Raw genomic sequence first — 19,654 nt, forward strand, 5'->3', positions numbered from 1 at the left:
TTTTGATTCCCTGCAAGCAGCAGTGAAAAATGGAGTCTTTAGGAAAACCATATTTTTCCACAGAGCAGAGACCAAATGAACTCTTAGCAGGGACATTGTACAATTCACTGTATGCTGTTTGAAAGACCTAGTTCTCTACTAAACATATCCAGCTGTTAGATCTGTAGAGCTTCACAGGATCCTTTGGGCTTCATCCCTCTGGGCATTCTGTGGGTTTTCCTCTAGGGAGGCAGTATCCTTATTATCCCTTTGGAACCTCTCAGTCTTTTATTTTCCCCATTTCAGATAGTGATATGTAGGCAGTAGTCATGGAAAACAGAAGCATGGTGACAAAGTTCATCCTCTAGGGCTTCACAGATATCCACTGGCTTCAGCTTGTGCTTTTTGTGGTGCTTCTTGCTATATACTTCTTGACTATAATTGGGAACCTCACCATCACCTTACTGGATCACCAGTTTCACACCCCTATGTATTTCTTCTTATGGAATTTCTCCTTCTTGGAAATCAGCTTCACCTCTGTTGTCATCCTCCAGATACTCCAGAACCTGCTGAGAAGCAAGAAAACTATTTCTGTCTCTGCCCTTTACACTCAACCATTCTCCGACTTTCTCTTGGGGGTCACAGACTCCTTTCTCTGGCCACCATGTGCTTCAATCACTATGCTGTCATCTGCGACTGTCTCTGCTACCTCACCATCATAAGCAGCCAGCTCTGCATCCAGTTGGTGATGAGCTGTTGGCTAGTAGTTTTTTTCTCTGTCTTCACGATGTTCATTGTCATAACCCAGCTGCCATTCTATGCCTCTCATGTCATTGGCAGTTTCTTCTGACAGCTCACTATTGCTCAAACCATACTGGGCTGACACGCAGCTACTGAACTGGTTGACTTTATTTTTGCTATCATCATGCTACTGGGCACATTGGTCAGAGCTATGTCCTACATCAACGTCTTCTCCACCATTCTGCACCTACCATCAGCCAAAGAAAGGCAAAAGGCATTCTCCACCTACTCGTCTCATGTCATCGTTGTCACCTTTGTTCTATGGCAGCTGTATCTTCACGTACATAATGCCAAAACACAGCAACAGGATGAACTTGAACTAAGGGGTAGCAATTCTCACTATGGTAGTGACCCCTTTACTGAACTCCTTCATAAACAGCTTGAGAAATGAGCAAGTAAAGGAGGGGGCTAAGAAATATGGGAGACAGGCACAACCTCATAAAAATCCTATCTGGAACCAGGGAACTAAGAGAAAAGGGTGTTTAGGAAACCAGGCTGTGCTTTCACCCCTGATTTAATCATAAGGATGTATAGGGGCTGATATTTGAGAAAAAACAAGAGCCTAACCTAGATAGTTAGTTGTATAGACTTCTGAAAGAAGTCTAGGTCTTTTGAATTAGCTGAGAAAAACAAGACTCTTGATTCATGTCATTACATTCCTCCATTACATATAAGCATGGGTTCAGCACCCTTACATTTTTATCATTCTGGGACAGAATCGAGTTTGTTTCCCATCTCTCCCCCTGCCCCTCCCAGATATGTCTATTTTCCTGTGAATTCTTCAAAATCATGGGTTTTGCCTCTTAAATCGAACTAAGTACATAATTCATGCTTTAAATGCAGTTGCTTTATGTATTACATTTATTCTTTCCAGTAAATGCAGAATCCCGGCACTCATAGCTGTCTTTAAAAGTTTGAACCTACTGTCTGACCCCTAAATACCTGAGAGTGTCAAGCTGGCTAAGGCAGTGATTCTTAGCCAGGGTACCATGACAATTCACAAGATAAACCCAAATATTTCAAATAGGAAAAAGGACACTATGGATTCCTATTTCAATTGGTGACTGTTTCTAAATCTTTTAAAAATAGTAGAGTCAACCTAGCAACAGCTAAGTTATCCTTTCTTGGTTAATCAGGAAAGGGAGGCAGGGTGAGTGAACAGGAGAGATTAGGCTGTCTTTCTGCTGTATACAGCCACAGCTTTGGAAGAAAAAACAAACAAAAAACCCCCCAAAAATATATTTCTTCATTCTGCCCTCCCAAAACAAGGTGTGCATCTTATTTGGTGGCGTGTGATATATAAGAAACTACAGTTCTGCCATAATCTTTTCCATGAAAACTGACTTAAACTGCAGAGATATATGAACCAAGGGACAGAGTCACGTAGGACACTCCTTTTTTTTTACTCTTACGTTTTTTGTTAAAGGTTTGTAATTTTTGTTTTAATATAAAGAGTTCAATGAAACGTAGAGAGTTTTTACTGGCATTTTATTTGAGTTCACCATCTCTTTTTCCTGTTTTTCCAATTGAACCTTTAAATTAAAAATCAGCATGCCAACACACAAATGAACACAAACAGCAATAATAAAAAAGACCTTGATATGAATAATAAATAAAACAATGAATAAACAATATATACTTACATACATCAAATACAGATTTTTTTAGATTTTTTTTTAGAAATATCCAACAATTTACCAAATTTGAAGGAAATCTCATTAGAAAAGCTGGGGGGGAAAGATCTGAATTATCCTCTATGACTAAATATTTTCTCTCTCTCATGCGGAGGGGTGTGGGAATAAGTTTCATAAACTTCCCCAGGATTTCAGAAGAGGTGACCAACAGTGGATTGCTGTACAGGGATAAAAGAGGCTAATGGGACTAGGCCTAGATTGGACATCTACCCAAATGGAGTACATGTGGCACTGTGCGCTTTATGGAAAAGAGCCAGATTCCTCAATTCACCAGTACAGCCAAAAGATAGAGATAGATAGGAAATTACTTTTTATTACAGTGTGAAGGCTTTGTTTAAATGATACATGATTTACAAAAAATGAGAATATTTTCCTTTCTCATACAAAGTGTTCACTGACACATTTTGGGTAACGATAAATAAATAAATAAATCCCCCCAAATTGTTCTTTTTGTTTTGTGGCTTTTTTGCAAGTGGGCCCCTTTAGCTCAAAAAAAAGTTTAATATTCCATAATTCTGATATTTTTCTCATAATGACTGAAATCATCTTTTTGTCTATATTTCAAGGAGAAACTATAATAAGCATGACAAGCATCGCCACGATGATGGTGGTGGCAGTGCTGACGGCAGTGGTTATTGTGTAGGCATAAAACAAAAAGGGGAAATTATTTTCCCTCTCTTTCTAAAAGACAGACCATTAGCACATGATTCATTAATGTTTTGGAACTGATGTGGACATGCTCATTAGCCAATTGGTCTCAAAGGAACTGTTGTGGCAGTAGATATAAATAAATAATTGGGGGGAAAAATCACAGAAATTATTAATGGGCACTAGAAATAGGAGGAGACACTTGCCATGGAAAACAATCAGACAGAAAGACTTCCTTGTTCGGATATATTGCAAGACAAGATTTCCGCAGCTATAAGACAAGCCACTACAACTTTGCAGCTCTATTTGGTTTAACAGTGATTAAATCAGTTAGGCGGGTACTTCATGACTAACACCTGAAAAGTCACGGTTTGGGGGTTTTTTAACAGTGGCTAGATAAGATTTAAAAAAGCAGTAGCTATGGAGAACTGGACAGAGGTGACGGAGTTTATCCTTGTGGGTTTAACAGGTGTCCGCTGGTTGCAGATCCTACTCTTCTTTCTGCTTCTTCTCATCTACCTCTTGACCCTGACAGGAAACATCATCATCATCACCATCACCCTGCTGGACCGACGCCTCCACACCCCCATGTATTTTCTCCTCAGGACCTTCTCCCTTGTGGAGATGTGCTTCACATCCGTCATCATCCTGAAGGCTTTGTTCAACCTAGCGTCAGGCACTAACTCTGTCTCTATGGCTGCATGTTTTGCTCAGTGCTTTGCCTATGTCATTGTGGGCACCGTTGAGTTCTTCCTGCTGGCAGCCATGTCCTTCGATAGATATATAGCCATTTGTAAGCCACTGCACTATGCCACCATCATGAACAGCAGGTTTTGCAGCCAGCTGGTGCTGGGCTCCTGGGTGATCAGCTTCATGTATGTGATTGTCCCTCTTATTATGCTGTTCCAGTTGCCCTTCTGCTCACCAAATGTCATTGACCATTTTTTCTGTGACATCGTGGTTGTGTTGAAAGTTGCCTGTAGAGACACCCAGTTGCTAGGGCTCCTGGTGTTCCTCTTCTCCACTGGCAGCATACTGAGTACTTTTGCCATTACCATTATTTCCTACATCAACATCATCTTCACTGTGCTGCACATTCCCTCTACCTCTGGGAGGAAGAAAGCCTTCTCTGTTTGTATCTCCCACCTCACAGTGGTCTCAATCACCTACGGCAGCTGTATCTTCATGTACGTCAAGCCCGCTGAGGGCAGCAAGGTGGATCTTGGCAAAACTGTAGCTCTTCTTAATGGTGTGGTGTCCCCATTCCTCAACCCCTTCATCTACAGCCTGAGGAACAAACAAGTCAAGGAGGCTTTGAGAGATGCTGTCCTCCGGACTGTGATGTTCTCAAATATGCCCAAATGTTTTGGGAGGTAATGAAAGGAGACAAAGAAAAGGGAAGACCCTTCTTTCTAAGGATTTCTCCTTTCCTACATTGTGCTTATTCTCTCCCCCTTTCTGTCTCTCTCTATCTCTGTGTTTAAAGAAATGTGCCATCCATAAAGGGGTCAATATCCTATGATTTTGCTGTTTTCTCTGTGTGTTTCTATATGATTATTAGAATCTGAGCATACATTTCTTTACTTCAGTCACTTTCCCCTATAATATAGTTGATAATGCTTTCATTTGCCTGTATAAAACCAGGATGTCCCATTTGAGTGTGTGGGCCTCTTCAGTTATCCAGAAATATTGTTTGCAGTATCCTAGGTGGGATCAGCCCTGACTAGACCATCCCAGTTCAGTATCTATTCAGCTGCTCTTGAAAATTCCCAGGATGTTCTTTTTCATCTCTAACTAAAATTCCCCCTATTGCAATTTGAAACCATTTCTTCTTGTCCTGTTGCATGTGCCCACAAAAGAATAGTCTGTCACCATCCTCCATATTATTACCCTTCGGGTTTTCAAAGACTGCTGTCAAATTCCCTGCCAGTCTTCCCCAGCTAAACAACCCCAGCTCAATCGTTCTTAATAAGTCATGTTCAATGGGTCTTTAAATTAAAATCTTAGGTACTCAAGCTATGTATCTGATTCCAGACCTGGATTTACTTCAATGGCACCTAGCTGATTGCAGTTGAAAAAACATGCAAATTATGTTCTTAAAAGTTATTTTTATATTTAAGTAAGACATTTCCTTTGTTCTGATAAACCTTTCAGACTAAAAAAATGTCAATACCTGGAGCGTTGAGGAAATCAAAACTGCTAGATTCCTCTGAGAAGCTCAGTTTCACATATTGAGAAATACATTTAATGTTCATTCTTCCAGATATCTCAAGAGATGTTCACTGCTTTGAATGGGTTTTTTTGTTCTCAGCTTTCGTACACTATACTTTTCTCTCTTTATGCGTACTTTATCTTGTGAAAAGTCCCTTCCATTTTCAGTTAAATATGAAGTGATGTTTTGGGATGGAGGGGGGTTGATTTTTCATTTTACTGTGTTGTCAGTTTTCATTATTCAGGTGATGGCATGTACTTTAGAATAATACCCCAACAATGTTTGATCAGTTTTGTTTTCACAATAAAATGATTTTATAGGAAAGAATGGCATTGAAATATCTGACAATGGGAAAGCACCATGTAAAAGAAAGAGAGCAGGAAAAAGAAGCAAAAAAACAACCAAACAAAAAAAATGGTATGCATTATGACTGATGGTAATGGTAACTAGTGATGAATACAAAGACGTTTCTTCCCTTTTATTCTTTTTTCGTGGGGACAATCAGTGTGTTCCAGCACTGCGGGCATTGAACAAAAACACCATAGAAAGGGTATCAGTGTTTAGGTCTGGCACCAACTTCCCATAAGCTAAAGAGCAAGTAACTTTTTGTCTTTGTCCTTCATTTCTGTCCTGCACGCATATGCATCTACATCTGTGCCCAGACACTGCAGAGCATACTACGCATTCATAGTCAATGCCCGCTGCTTCTTACTGTGTGCCCACAGTACAAGCCACAAAAATGAAAGTGGGCAGCTGCCTGTTGCCATGTTAGACTCCACAGGATGAGCCTTATTTCATTTTAGCACCGATAGTTGACTGGGGAGGATGAGGCTGATGTCACAGTCTGTCAGTTCAGTGCAGTGGACATCTCCTTTCTTAGCTCTTTGAGTTTTTTCTTAATGCTGGTCGCAACACATTGCAGTCAGGCAGCACTTTGTGTGTTGGTATATGTGCAATTTTGTCACACCCTTCTGTCTAACAGCGCAATATTGAGATTCTGAGAGTCGGCCTGACCCCACATTTTATGGTGGAGAACGCAGGCATATGATGGAGAGTTTGGGGGCTCAGCCTGCCAGCCCGGGGCTGTTTCCCAGCTCATTGTGTTGTGGACGAGCTGGCTGGGGCTGAGGGTGCTTCAGTGAGGGCTTAGCTGGCAGGTAGACCCAGAACTGAAGCACCCTCATACCCCAGCCATCCGGGCCAGTGTCTATATGTGTGCTGCTGTGGAGTAAAAAACTCTACAGCAAGATAGGACTTCCTACATCCTCCTGCAGAGTAAATTAGTTTACTCCAGCTTAATAGAGACACACGTGTAGATGCAAAGTACTTTCTGCACAGGTAGCTAGTCTACTGCACATTAAATGCCTTGTGTAGACCCTTCCAATGTAGACACAAAAACCCATGCCTCCTTAATATGCATTTTACCATCAAGATTTCAGTACCCTTGAGTACACCCTAAAGATGTGTTGTCATTCAGTGGTCCTTTAAAATTAGCATCACAAATTGTCTCGATATAATTAATCTGATTAAACATTGAACTTGAAATTAGTGTTAGTTCAATCCAATACAAAAGTTCCTAGTTATATATTTTTGCCAAATTTTCTGTCTTTTATTAACACGTATAACTTGTTGTGGTAGTGTAGGAGTGATGTTGTAACTGTTAGAGTCTAGAAATGATGGAAGAGGCAAGAATTTCTTAGGGTGATACCTTTTAATTGGACCAACTATATAGTTGGGTACAGATAGACAAGCTTTTGAATGTAAGACATTGTTCAGCAGATCTGAGGAAGAATGAGAAATCCTTGCCTCGTGCATAAGTAGCTTGTATTAGTGAAGAAACATGAAGACTGTAGTTATGTTGTGATACAAAATGTCTGCATCAAATTCCATGGTGTTAAACTAGTGTGTCCCTTGTCTCCAGAAGTACTATACTTAGAGAGACGACTTTAATGTCAAAAGAAAAGAGGATTTTTGTGTGTTTTAATTTTGTTCAAGTTCTCTCTTAGTTTTAAGGAAAGATAATTGAAATAAAAAAAAACCCCGTAGAAAAACAAACAATCCCTCCCTTCCCTACCCCCGCAACAAAGGGCAGTAGCATTTCTTCAGAGGACAAAAAATACATAGAGAGAAAAGAAACCATGGCTCTTTGCAAAACTCTCAGAAGACCCAATCTGCAATCCATTCCATGGTATCTCCATTGCAACTTGAATGTTCATTTGGTCAGTGTTTCCCATGTGTGATCCATGGACCATGCTTGAGGACCAACTGACCCAGGTAAATGGTCTGCAGATGATAGCATGCCTTTAATCTGTTTACAGTAAAACTATAATAATTAAAATAATGGTTTATGGAAGTAACTGAGACATTTATGAGGGATGAAAGTGGTCCTTTGGTCCAAAATATTGGTGAGCATCTGCCCTATCCACTTGCTCCAGAGGCATCTTCTCTGATAACTGAGGCAGACCCTTTATGTAAAGGTAGGGTATGGAAGGTAAGGTCCATTTACATTTTCACACCCCATTCTAAAGGGGAACCAAAAGGTTGGCAGTTAATAACACTAGCTGTCAATGACTTAACCCTATTTGGAAGAGGAATAAACTGAGCAGTAGGAACAGTTACCCAAATGGGTAAGAGAATGAACTTTCTGACTACAACCTCCTTAACAAGACTTTAGAGAAGTTCAGAGTCTATAGGATCACAGAAAATGCGGGTTGGAAGGGACCTCAGGAGGTCATCTAGACACTGCTAGAAACAGGACCATCCCCAGCTACATCATCCTAGCCAAGGCTTTGTCTAGCTGGATCTTAAACACTTGCAAGGATGGAGATTCCACAACCTCTCTGGGTAACCTGTTCCAGTGTTTTACTACCCTCCTAGTGAGACAGTTTTCCTAATATCAAATCTAAACTTCCCGTTCTGCAACTTAAGACCATTGCTCCTTGTTCTGTCATCTGCTGTTATGATAAACAGTCTAGCTCCATCCTCTTGGAAAATTCCCTTTAGGTACTTTAAGGCTGCTATTAAATCCCCACTTCAGTCTCCTCTTTTCTAGACTACAGAAGCCCAGTTCCCTCAGCCTCTCCTCAGAAAGCATGTGCTCCAGCACCCTAACCATTTTTGTTGCCCTCCACTGGGATTTCTCCAATTCGCCCACATCCCTTCTGTAGTGGGGGCCCAAAACTGGCCACAGCGCTCCAGATGTGGCCTCAACAGTGCTGAATTGGTGGGATAATCACTTCCCTTGATCTGCTGGCAATGATCCTGCCAATGCATTCCAGTATGCCATTAGTTTTCTTTGCACCAAGGGCACACTGTTGGCTTATGTTTAGCTCATTATCCACTGTAAGCCCCTGACCCTTTTCTGCAGAGCTGCTGCTTAGGCAGTTAGTCCTCAGCTTATACCAGTGCATGGGATTGTTCCATCTTCAGTGAAGGACTTTGCACTTCTTATTCAACCTCATGAGTTTTATTTTAGCCCTAGCTCAATCTGCCAATTTCTCAAAGCCTGCCTAAACCGTAGCCCTACCCTCCGGTGTATGTAATACTCCTTCCAGCTTGGTGTCATCTTCAGATTTGCCAAGGGTGAGTTCTATCCCACCTTCCAGGTTGTTGATGAAGATATTTAACAAAGCTGTACCTAGGACCAACTTCTGGGGCACTCTACTTGATACCATCTGCCAACAAGGCATCAAGACATCAATTATTACCCTCTGAGCCTGATGATCCTTAGCTTTGTTTGTGAGAATGTTGTGGGAGACCTTATCAAAAGCTTTATTAAGCCAAGGAGTATGTGCATTTCGGCTCTGCAGTCAGAGAGAGAACTGCAACTGGTGAAATTGTACACAAGCCCTTTCAAGTAATTCCTAAAGTCTAGCAGCATGGAGAGTGGGGTTGGGGAGAAGAGGGGAGCTTCACCCCCAAAGAACGACCCAGCATACTTTGTAGGTTTTCTAGCCTATACTCAGACTTGTGCTTCTGTGTGATTCTGTGGCTATGACCCAAGGTACTTTATCTGAAAAGTCACTGGAAGATGTACCCAATCTTGGAGGCTGAGCAATCTATTGACTGTCACATTCAGTTGGGTTCCTGGGAACATGGTTGAAATCTAGGTTCTATCAATGAGAATGGACACAAACTATTCACTCACTCTGTTCTTGCTTCTATTCTTGCTTATGGACATTGTGGGCATGTCCACACATGCAAGCACATGTGCTTGCAGCAGCTCAAATAGAACCAGTGCAAATTTGAGCCAGGGCTTTTTGCTTCAGCGCACGTGCTCGTACATGCACTTTGTTGTGGATCAAATTGTGCCACTTGGGGCAAAATAACCCTGCCTGGCTCCTCCTGGATCTTCAGCCAGGGGGAGCTAGAGCCCAGGGTCAGCACCTGTGCTGGCCCCAGCAGTATAAAAAGCCACCCTAGCAAGTAGCTCAGGGCTACTAGCTCTCAGGATCTCCTGGGGCCCAGCCATTTGGTTCCTGGGGACACTACCCTTTGTGCCAGCTGGACTGCTGAAGCAGCCCTGAGAGTTCCTTGCACCCTCTACCCACTGCAGCAGTCTGGCAGTGGGGGCTGTTGCCTGGATGTGACCTGCTGTGCACCTGCCAGACTCAGATGGGGACTGCAGAGCCAGTAGAGGCATCTGGCCCTCCGGGCCCGCTGCCAGTGAGACGGTGTCTGGGCCAGCTGCCAGTGAACTGTGATTGCAGGATTGGCCTTTGTGCGGCACTACTGCCATGTGTGCCCCTGCCTGGCCATCTGGGCAGCTATCACCCGGGAGATGTTCTGGGTGTGGTGGCCTGCTTTGAACTGTCAAAGCATGTCCTCCTGGCCCCATTTGTCCAGGAGGTCAGCCACAGCCAGCTGGGTCCAAGGTGCTAGCTCTGAGCAAGCAGGGTCCTGCCACTGGTCTCCCTAGTGTTTCAGCACCAGGGCGAGGGCCAACCATAGAGGCGCTCTGGCAGCCAGAGCATCTCCACGGAGGACCCAGCCTCCGGTTGCCTCAGGGCACAGTCAGGGACCATGCCCTGCCCCGCTTTTTTAAACATTGATTTTTTTAGACCCCTATATCCAGGGGTCTAATTTTCTCCCTGTGCTGCAAACTAGCAGTGTGGGGAACATTTTTTTGTTCCCGCACATGCCTGTTGCCCCACCTCAAAGGGGTTTGAGGTGGAGCAAAAGGCACGTGTGTGCTCGTCTGGATGTGCCCTGTAAGACTTTTTACACTGTGGATGGAAGAATCGTGGGAGAAGGACAGCAAAAAAATAGTAACTTGATGCTTATCCCAGCCAGGAAGGCATTACCGCTGGAATGAGGAAACTCTGAGTCTTGTTTCCCAAGGCTTTTCTCTCGTGTATTGAATATAAAATGCACAAACTCTTTGGAAACAAGGGCCAGGAATCCCCAACTCAATGGACTTTCTCTTTTGTTGGGCCCATGAGTCGTTTTTTCTGGTTGCACAGTGCCCCAGTGAAATCCTAAAAAGATGATGGAGTCTTCCAGCCTTGTCTATCCTGGAAGTTAAAAAGACAATGTGAGGAGGCAGAACAGCAGTGTAACTAGGGGTAGGCAAGTAGGGCACTGGTCTCAGGCACCAACTTGGAGGAGGCACAAGAATGGCAGCTAATGCTGTTGGCCCAGATGCCTTTGCTGCAGCCTCCAGCCTGGATGCCAGCACTGGTCCCAGCACCATCAACACCCAGGGTGGAAAACTTCCTGTTTATGCCTCTGAGGTGGGAAATAGCAGGTCTAAAGCTCCTCAGGATTTATTATGCCTAGGAGCCAAGTTCCCTGCTTTTAGAGCAAGTGCCTTAGTCACAGAGGCTATGGACAAAATGTAGGAAAGTTCTTCACCCTTCCAAAAAGTGGGGAACATCAGCTTTCCCTTAGTGATACCAATGTTGTTTTCTGTCGCATGGATACAGTGGTTCAGGAGATATTGTCATTTCATAGCTATCAGAATCAAGCTAGTTGCAACATGATGGATTAAAGCAAGGTTTTGTTAAGGCTACTTGCAGAGAGATGGGAGAGAGTGTGGGCATCTATGGGTGCAACAGGATCTGTCCATAGAGTCACAGCGGGGTTGCTTTCGTCAGAATGGGAGAGCTCAGTGTTTGCAGGGTGGGACACCTGGCCTCACCGGAGCCCTGCTAGGCTGATTAATAAAAGAATAGGAGCTTTTTTTACTTCCCCAGGTTGAAGGAGATCACGTCCCCAGGCTACATATAACATTTTGGGGATAAGTGGAGTATAAAGCCATAGACCTGTAGCAAACTGAGTGGGAGGTATGCCTTTATGTAATGGCAGTTCTTTCTACACATCTGGAAAAAACAATAAAGATGATAACAGAAATGTTTACACTTTCTTCAGGTCTGATTTTTTATACTGCTTGCATGTCAGCAAAATGCTGCCATATTCTATACTTCAAGGAGGTTTCTGTCCCATAATACCACAATTCACAGCATCCATGGCACCAAGAACAACTATAATATTTTCTAGAGACAATAGAAATAAAAGTCAAGTGAGAAAGCTTCCCTTCAAATCTAAGTATTTGCTGAATTTTAAGAAAAGGAAAAAAAGTTCTAAGGTTTCTGAAACTCGGATGTCATGATTAACGAGCACAGTGCTTTTCATAGTGTCCCCGTGGAATAATGGTGTAATTAGCCCATGAACTTCAAAAGGAAGAATTGTACTAGTAGAAAGAGAGAGAGAGAGAGAGAGAGGGTGCTCCAAACAAATGGGAAATTATAAATGCGTGATGGAAATAGGAGGGCCCTTTTGCTGTGGGCATCAGTAATGTCAACACCTCCACCTCCAGTTCCCTTGTGAGGCATGGATTTCAAAGGCAAAAGGCAATGAAAATACTATTTTCTATCTCCATCATTACACATATTTGCAAGAAGAGTTACACAGGGGTTATATACCTATTGGTAGTAGACTGTAGGCAATTTACCATCAAAGACTGCTACTGTTTTTCTATTTCTTTATTTTGAATTTTGATGAGCTTGAACCAAGCCATCACAATGGAGAACCAAACAAGAGTGACAGAATTTGTCCTTCTGGGTCTCTCAGATGTTCGCTGGCTGCAGATCCTTCTCTTCTTTGTGCTACTCCTCATCTATCTCTTGACCCTTATGGCAAATATTATCATCATCACCATCACCCTGCTGGACCGGCACCTTCAGACCCCCATGTATTTTCTCCTCAGAAACTTTGCTCTTGTGGAAGTGGGCTTCACTTCTGCTGCCATCCCAAAGGCTTTGTTCAACCTGGCATCAGGCACCAAGACCGTCTCTATGGCCGGCTGCTTTACTGAGTGCTTTTTCCATGTCATTGTGGGAACAGCAGAGTTTTTCCTACTGGCAGCCATGTCCTTTGATAGGTACGTGGCTATCTGCAAGCCTCTACACTATGCCTCCCTCATGAACAGGCTCCTTTTGGAAAACAGAGGAGCTAGACTTTGGGAGAAGAAGGAATTTACTTATGGACACTCACCAAGTCTCTGAAAGAGCAGGAAAGGGACACCCAATTCCTATAATCTCTAACCAAAGTTTCATGTTCTTATCACTTTCCTTCCTGAAGCACCCAGCCTTTGGGAACCTTTTGAACACAGGACACTTCTAGTCCCCCCTATGAAAGCATGGTCAGTTTTTGATTCTGCATGAATAATTGTCTTTTCATTGTCAGGAATCTCCATCACATTCTTTGAAGTCATGTTGTTTCATTTCCATTTCAGAAGAGAAATATTTCAAAAATCTAATAATACCGTCACTTTGAAAAAGAACTCTTTCAAACATGAATATTTTTCTTTTAAAAGAAGTGTAACCGGTGATTAAAACAACCAACAAAATACATCAGGACAGAAATGAGTGGTTTGAAAGAAATGAAGTATATTCTTGTCATGGAATAAAAGATGTGTAAATGCAGGGAATAACAGAAGTATAAATGGATTTGAGCACCCCAACCCAAAGAAAAGCTAAGGAAATCTGTGGGCTAAAACTGAAGCATGCCCATGACGATGATGATGGTAAGCATAATAGACACGATTCAATACTAAAGGACCATTAAAAAATGACATTTTCTTGGTGGACCAAAGACCTTTTTACACCTGAATGAAAATGCTCAAAATGTACATTAATACTGTCGGCAGACAAAATTCCTTGGGTGAATTTGATATCTTTTATTAGACCAACCCAAGTTAACTTTTCTCCAACTATTTGGGTTGGTCTAATAAAAGATATCAAATTCACCCAAGGAATTTTGTCTGCCGACAGTATTAATGTACATTTTGAGCATTTTCATTCAGGTGTAAAAAGGTCTTTGGTCCACCAAGAAAATGTCATTTTTTAATGGTCCTTTAGTATTGAATCGTGTCTATTATGCTTACCATCATCATCGTCATGGGCATGCTTCAGTTTTAGCCCACAGATTTCCTTAGCTTTTCTTTGGGTTGGGGTGCTCAAATCCATTTATACTTCTGTTATTCTCTGCATTTACACATCTTTTATTCCATGACAAGAATATACTTCATTTCTTTCAAACCACTCATTTCTGTCCTGATGTATTTTGTTGGTTGTTTTAATCACCGGTTACACTTCTTTTAAAAGAAAAATATTCATGTTTGAAAGAGTTCTTTTTCAAAGTGATGGTATTATTAGATTTTTGAAATATTTCTCTTCTGAAATGGAAATGAAACAACATGACTTCAAAGAATGTGATGGAGATTCCTGACAATGAAAAGACAATTATTCATGCAGAATCAAAAACTGACCATGCTTTCATAGGGGGGACTAGAAGTGTCCTGTGTTCAAAAGGTTCCCAAAGGCTGGGTGCTTCAGGAAGGAAAGTGATAAGAACATGAAACTTTGGTTAGAGATTATAGGAATTGGGTGTCCCTTTCCTGCTCTTTCAGAGACTTGGTGAGTGTCCATAAGTAAATTCCTTCTTCTCCCAAAGTCTAGCTCCTCTGTTTTCCAAAAGGAGCTCATGATAACACTTCCTTCCAGTCTATTTAGACCCTGAACTCAGCAGGGGACTTGACTCAATGTGTTCAAATGACACTCCTAGACTTACACATTGGATTTGGAGAGCGCATTGACTCTCCCAGATGGAAAAGGATCTGGCTTCTGATGTCTTTTCATGTTGGTCATCGTATGTCTTTGTAGAGGTAAAGTGTACCACACCAGGCCCACAAGGTCAAGTTGTCAAAGGAGTAGAAGCTATCCTACTGCCATCTATATACATTGTTGAATGATTACTAAACACAGGAGCACCACTGAGACAGGAACAGGGACTGGGATGCAGGGCCCTAAGAGTCCCCAGGTCAGGATTTGTCTTATAGAGTTGCACTCCATTTTGTTATGCCTCCACAAAATCAGAAGGATCAGCCTCAAATGGAGGACTAGAAAGTGCTCTTGTCAATGCCTAACCCATGGGTTGGTAACTGGAGCATTTTGCTGAGACACAGGTTCAGCCAGCCCTGTGTGGAGGGCCTGGATCTGGATCTCCCTCTCTTAGCACTAGGCTCCAGCGCTAAAGGTGAAAGTGCGCCTCTCCGTTACAGATTTTCCTGCCTTCCTGGGGAAGAGTGAGGTTTAAAAAATGTGTAAGTGCCCCCCCCCACCCCCAATGCCACTTTCATGGCTCATTAAGCTGCATTAGTTCTACTTCCCTTCCTAAACACTGGAGTGGTGTTTTAAAGAAAATAACGAAGAGCTTTACTCAGAAAATGAATTGTTCTCATGTTCAGTTGTTTATTATGGCTTCTTCTTACATATTTTTTTCTGCAATTTGGTCTGCACTCAATAAACATGCTTTGTCTACTGTATAGGTATTTAACCTACAAGACCAATGAGGATCTTTTCTCTGTAGACTGTAGAACAGCTGCTGAATTGTGAAGAGCCTTGCCCTTCGACTTCCATTAATACTCAAAAATGAGTAATGAATTTAATTGTATGTCCAACTTAAGACTGCTGTTGGAGAGGATGAGAGTGCGTATTTAAAATGCAGGGCTATTTATATTTATATTTATATTTATATTATCATCATCATATTAAAACTGTTTTGTTTTATGAACCCAAAAAGCATACATGCATCTCTGTAATTACAGGTTTTGGCCCACAGGCATGGTTTGCCTTTCAGTTATTTATGTGCATACCCAATATGGTTGGGAATGTGCGTGGTAGAATAGGATCACCCAGGTTTGCACCTAAGGTTAGACTCTTACACTGTAATTTAGAGGGGTCCAGCAGCAGGGGCTTGAACCCTGAAGGGGTGGTTGACTCAAATCCCAAAGAGTCTTCAGAAGGCATTGCAGCTCCATTAACCTTCAGCAGCTCCATTTTTGTCCTAGACCTGTTTCAGGGAAGTGTAGAGGCTGATGTTAGAAATTAGCGCACAGCCTGGTCAGAGTCCAGCAAAGAGAAGTCACCCTAGACTTGGGTACCTCGGCCAGACGAATATATTCTATTTAATGAATATCTAAAGTGAATTTAGGTATCCGAAGTGAAATTCTATTCTATGTTGTTTCAGTCCCTGAAAAATCCATTCATGCCTCTTTGTTTGTGACACCATCCTCTGACCCTGAAGGCTTAATCACAAAAAGTAGGGAGGAGGAAGAGAAATATCTACCCATCTCTTACATTAAGCATTTTCCAGGGTCTCGGGTAGGATTGAAGTGAACTTCGCTTATATGCCTAAGTCCAGTTAGGCACCTAATAGGTGGAGTAGAATTTGGACCTGTTTGTCATCTTCTATAAATTGGTCTGATAAGGATTTCTTCTCATCTACCTTTTCTACTTTGCCTCAGAGTCACTTTTAGAAAAAGCATTGTTCCTTTGGTTATCTTCTTAGCAAGTACAGGCCTTCAAGACAGAGTAGTAATTCTCTACACAGGACTTTGCATGTAGGTGCAAGATATAGGAAACAATTGTTCTTCACATCTAATGATGGCTGTCTGGAGTTCTGTTGCATTAAACTGCCCTGCATTCACAAGGCAAAATGTTGATTGGGAATTATTTGGCATTTCTGCACACACTGTTTCAGTGATGCAGGACCATGTATAGTGCACCTCCATCCACCTGCCACTCAGATCAAGGAATATCCTGCCAAAGGGAGCTGTCTGACCCAACGCCTCATCATGCTAAATTGCCCAGCTTCTATCTAAAAGCTTGGTGGTTTGAGGCTTTGCTCATGATATGGGAGTGTGCCCTTCTCACTGAGCTGCTGAGTCAGGCACCCCCTTTACTAGATGTCTTCTGGCCCCATACGTCCTCTGTTCCTTTCTTGTGGCTCAAGCTCAGTAGAGTGAGAGCAGGGTGTCTTCCCACACTCCCTCCCCCAGCTCTCTGCTCACATAATTTATAATCTGGCAGATAATATTCTCTTCTGGAAAATGTGAGAGGCAAGTCTGACAACTTGGACGCTGTGGATGGAACTGAACACAGTTCTACCCCGACCTGAGAAAGGCTCAAGGTGGCTTAGAGTAAAAACAAGATGAGTCACAAAAAGGTAAATTCAAGAGTAAATGATAAAACAATTCCCCAAACAATACCCCAAAATTTAACCCCAGCTGCTAAAAGCCTGGCCAAATAAAAAGGACTTCTGGGAGATGTACAAGTTTGGGCTGTGATAAGCAGTCAGATGACCACCTATTCAATGACTTGCCCCACAAAGGAGCAGTTGCAGACATGGAATCAGCATCCAGAGTTTTTTTTGCCGGGGTTTTTTTAAGTAAGGACCAGCCCAGACAATGGATGGCTTGAGAATATCTGGTGCTGTGTCTTTCCAAGGGGCAGCCATTGTAGAAAAACTGGGTACCCCACCAGGAAAGTGCTTTCTGCTCTATTCAACATTCACAGCTGTCTCCCATGGCAGGGAATGACGTGCACCATCCACAGTGGAGGGGTATCACAGGACAGATCTCTCTAGATGAACGCTGTTCATTTGCTCTCCCTCTAAAATATCCACTCCTGCCACCATGGGAGGGAGAATTCTTGGCTAGATGAACCACTGATCCAACCCAGTATGGCACTGCTTATATTTGTATTATCATAACAATTTGTGGTGTGTTCCTTCTTATGTTTTGAGTGAAAGTGAGTGCAGTACTCAACCTTTTCGGTTTTTTCCTCCTTTTTACAAGAGAGCCAAAATGCCATATCTTCACCACAGTGGTGCTCACCCTGGGGCTCTGGAGCCTACTCTGATGGGCCAGTGAGCTCAGAGAGCTTGCTGGGTATGTAAACCTCTGGCAGGAACCATGCTGATATTTTAGTGAGCTTACACTGCTGATGGGCTTCTCAGGCCAGATGCAGCCCATGGGCCACAAGTTGAGCACCACTACTCTAGCTCATGAGTTAGATTTTAAAGGAGGTGATATGTGGCTTTAGTGCCTAGCTTCTTAGACTATGCATGCCTGATGACTGTGAAGCTCAAGCTGAGCTGGGCCTACTCACAAAAGTTAAAATACAAAATATTGGTGATACCTGAATAGTGCAAGAGGATGGAAATATGTGGCTGAACCTTCTGAAAAGAAATAATGAGGCATCTCTTCCATCTTATCTTACTATATTTGTGATGATTTTAAGCAGGCTTCTATTGGTCTGGTATGTAACTGTGCAATCTCTGATAAATTAGTGTAGTATATATATTTTTTGCAATTAGCTTGTGTTTATGTGTTGGAGGAGACATTCTCCACATGGGCTTTGATAGGTGTCTCCTCCTGATTTACTCTTGTAAATTCCCTTAATCTACCACAAAAGATTCTTCAAAAATCTTGTCTTTTTCCAGATTTTTAATCAATTTCCTGATATGTTCCAACTTAGTAGAAATTGGTAACCTCCTGTTACCGAGGAAGGTAATGCAATCAAAATTGGGGCTTTCTGATAACCAGTAATGAACAGTTTGATTAACAGGATTTCCTATTAATTGTTGCTTGGGACTCTCTCTTGACTTACACAACTACAAGAATTCTCTGAAGATGCTGAGCTAAACGGTATAAAAGGGGAACAAAACAGCTAACAGAGTGCTCCTCCAGAATGAGAAGTCACTCTGACAAAAACTGCTGCCATGCCCAGTTGATCTAAGTGAATGGATCCACACCTTGAGAAGCTGAAAAGATAAAGACCACCTCTTTTGCCTGTAATGGCTGAGATACTATCCCTTTTACAGCTAAATCCTGGACTTTGCTTTGCTTTAGGCTCATTTAACAGGGAATACTTGTAGTAAAAAAAGCCTTTCTGTCATTCATTGAACGAGTTGTCGTGGCAATCCAATTAACACTAATTGTGAATTCCATAACAATGCCTAGGAAGACAAGTTTAGGCACCTCAGGACGTTTTCAAGCTAATGTTTAGGCATCTAATGAGGTTCATCGTTGCTGGAATGGAGGTATTTTAGCTCACTTCTCCACAGTCTGGAGACCTGGGACCTGGTTTTGTCCCTTGCTTTTGCATCACTCTTTGCCTTTCAGTGCTAAGCAAAGTAATTCCTAATCCCCTTTACAGATCCAGTTTTGAATCCCATGGCCATCAAGGATGTCAGGAATTTAATGCTTGTTTCTTGAGCCCAGCTCCAGGATTTGACCTGAAAGTGACCTCTCTTCCCAAGGCACTTGATTGCAGCCAGATTGCTTGCTGCTTTTTCCAGTCCTGCCATGAAAAGAAAGGAAAGGGGAAATGGTGATCAAACTCATCAGTTTGTCCATGATGAGTAAGGAAACTTAACTCAGTGCTATCCTATCCCAAACTTTCTGAAGGAAAAGAGAAAGAGAAGAAGTGTTTACTTTGATCATCTTCTAGGGAGTAAATTAACTAATTAGTCTCAGGAGTCTGAAGCAGGGGAGAGACACAAGAAACCCCATGCACCTGAACTTTTATACATGAGAAGTAAAAAAAAATTGTCCATAGGGATGTCCTTACATTCTGCTATATTCAATGCTGGTTTTATTTCTTTTTTTGTGTGTGTCTTCACTGTATTTTAGACTTTCCCCCACCAATGAGATGCTGAAAATCAGAGCATCATTTCTAGAGTCAGTTTGAAGTGATTAGGCTTTCAAGAGTATTGAGGAGAGACTTGTTGGTGTTGTAGATCATTGCTCCTCTTACAGTTCCAGCTACTGCTTCATTTAAGAGTCTAGAAAGCATTATCTTGGGCAGATCTGATTGCTGCTCACTTTATTCCTGTGTGTAAAATGAGCCAAAAACAACAGGAAAAAGAAAGGTGATTGAGATGTATAAGGAACAGAAGCTTAAGATGGGAATGAGAACATTTTCAGAACGATGATAACCACCAGCTGCCATTCTTAGGTATGATGGCTGCCATA

The 19,654-nt window shown here is 42.2% G+C and overlaps 1 protein-coding gene across 1 annotated transcript; it reads left to right on the forward strand.

Moving 5' to 3' along the window:
* The first annotated feature begins 3,524 nt into the window (after positions 1–3,524).
* Positions 3,525–4,499, forward strand: LOC102382017 (olfactory receptor 6C74-like). The gene has a single exon (XM_006035015.2). It carries the CDS (start codon positions 3,543–3,545, stop codon positions 4,497–4,499), a length of 957 nt encoding a protein of 318 aa, XP_006035077.1. The 5' UTR covers positions 3,525–3,542.
* The last annotated feature ends 15,155 nt before the right edge of the window (positions 4,500–19,654 follow it).

Source organism: Alligator sinensis, unplaced genomic scaffold (genome assembly GCF_000455745.1).
Source record: "Alligator sinensis unplaced genomic scaffold, ASM45574v1 scaffold955_1, whole genome shotgun sequence".
In the NCBI taxonomy this organism is placed as follows: domain Eukaryota; kingdom Metazoa; phylum Chordata; order Crocodylia; family Alligatoridae; genus Alligator; species Alligator sinensis.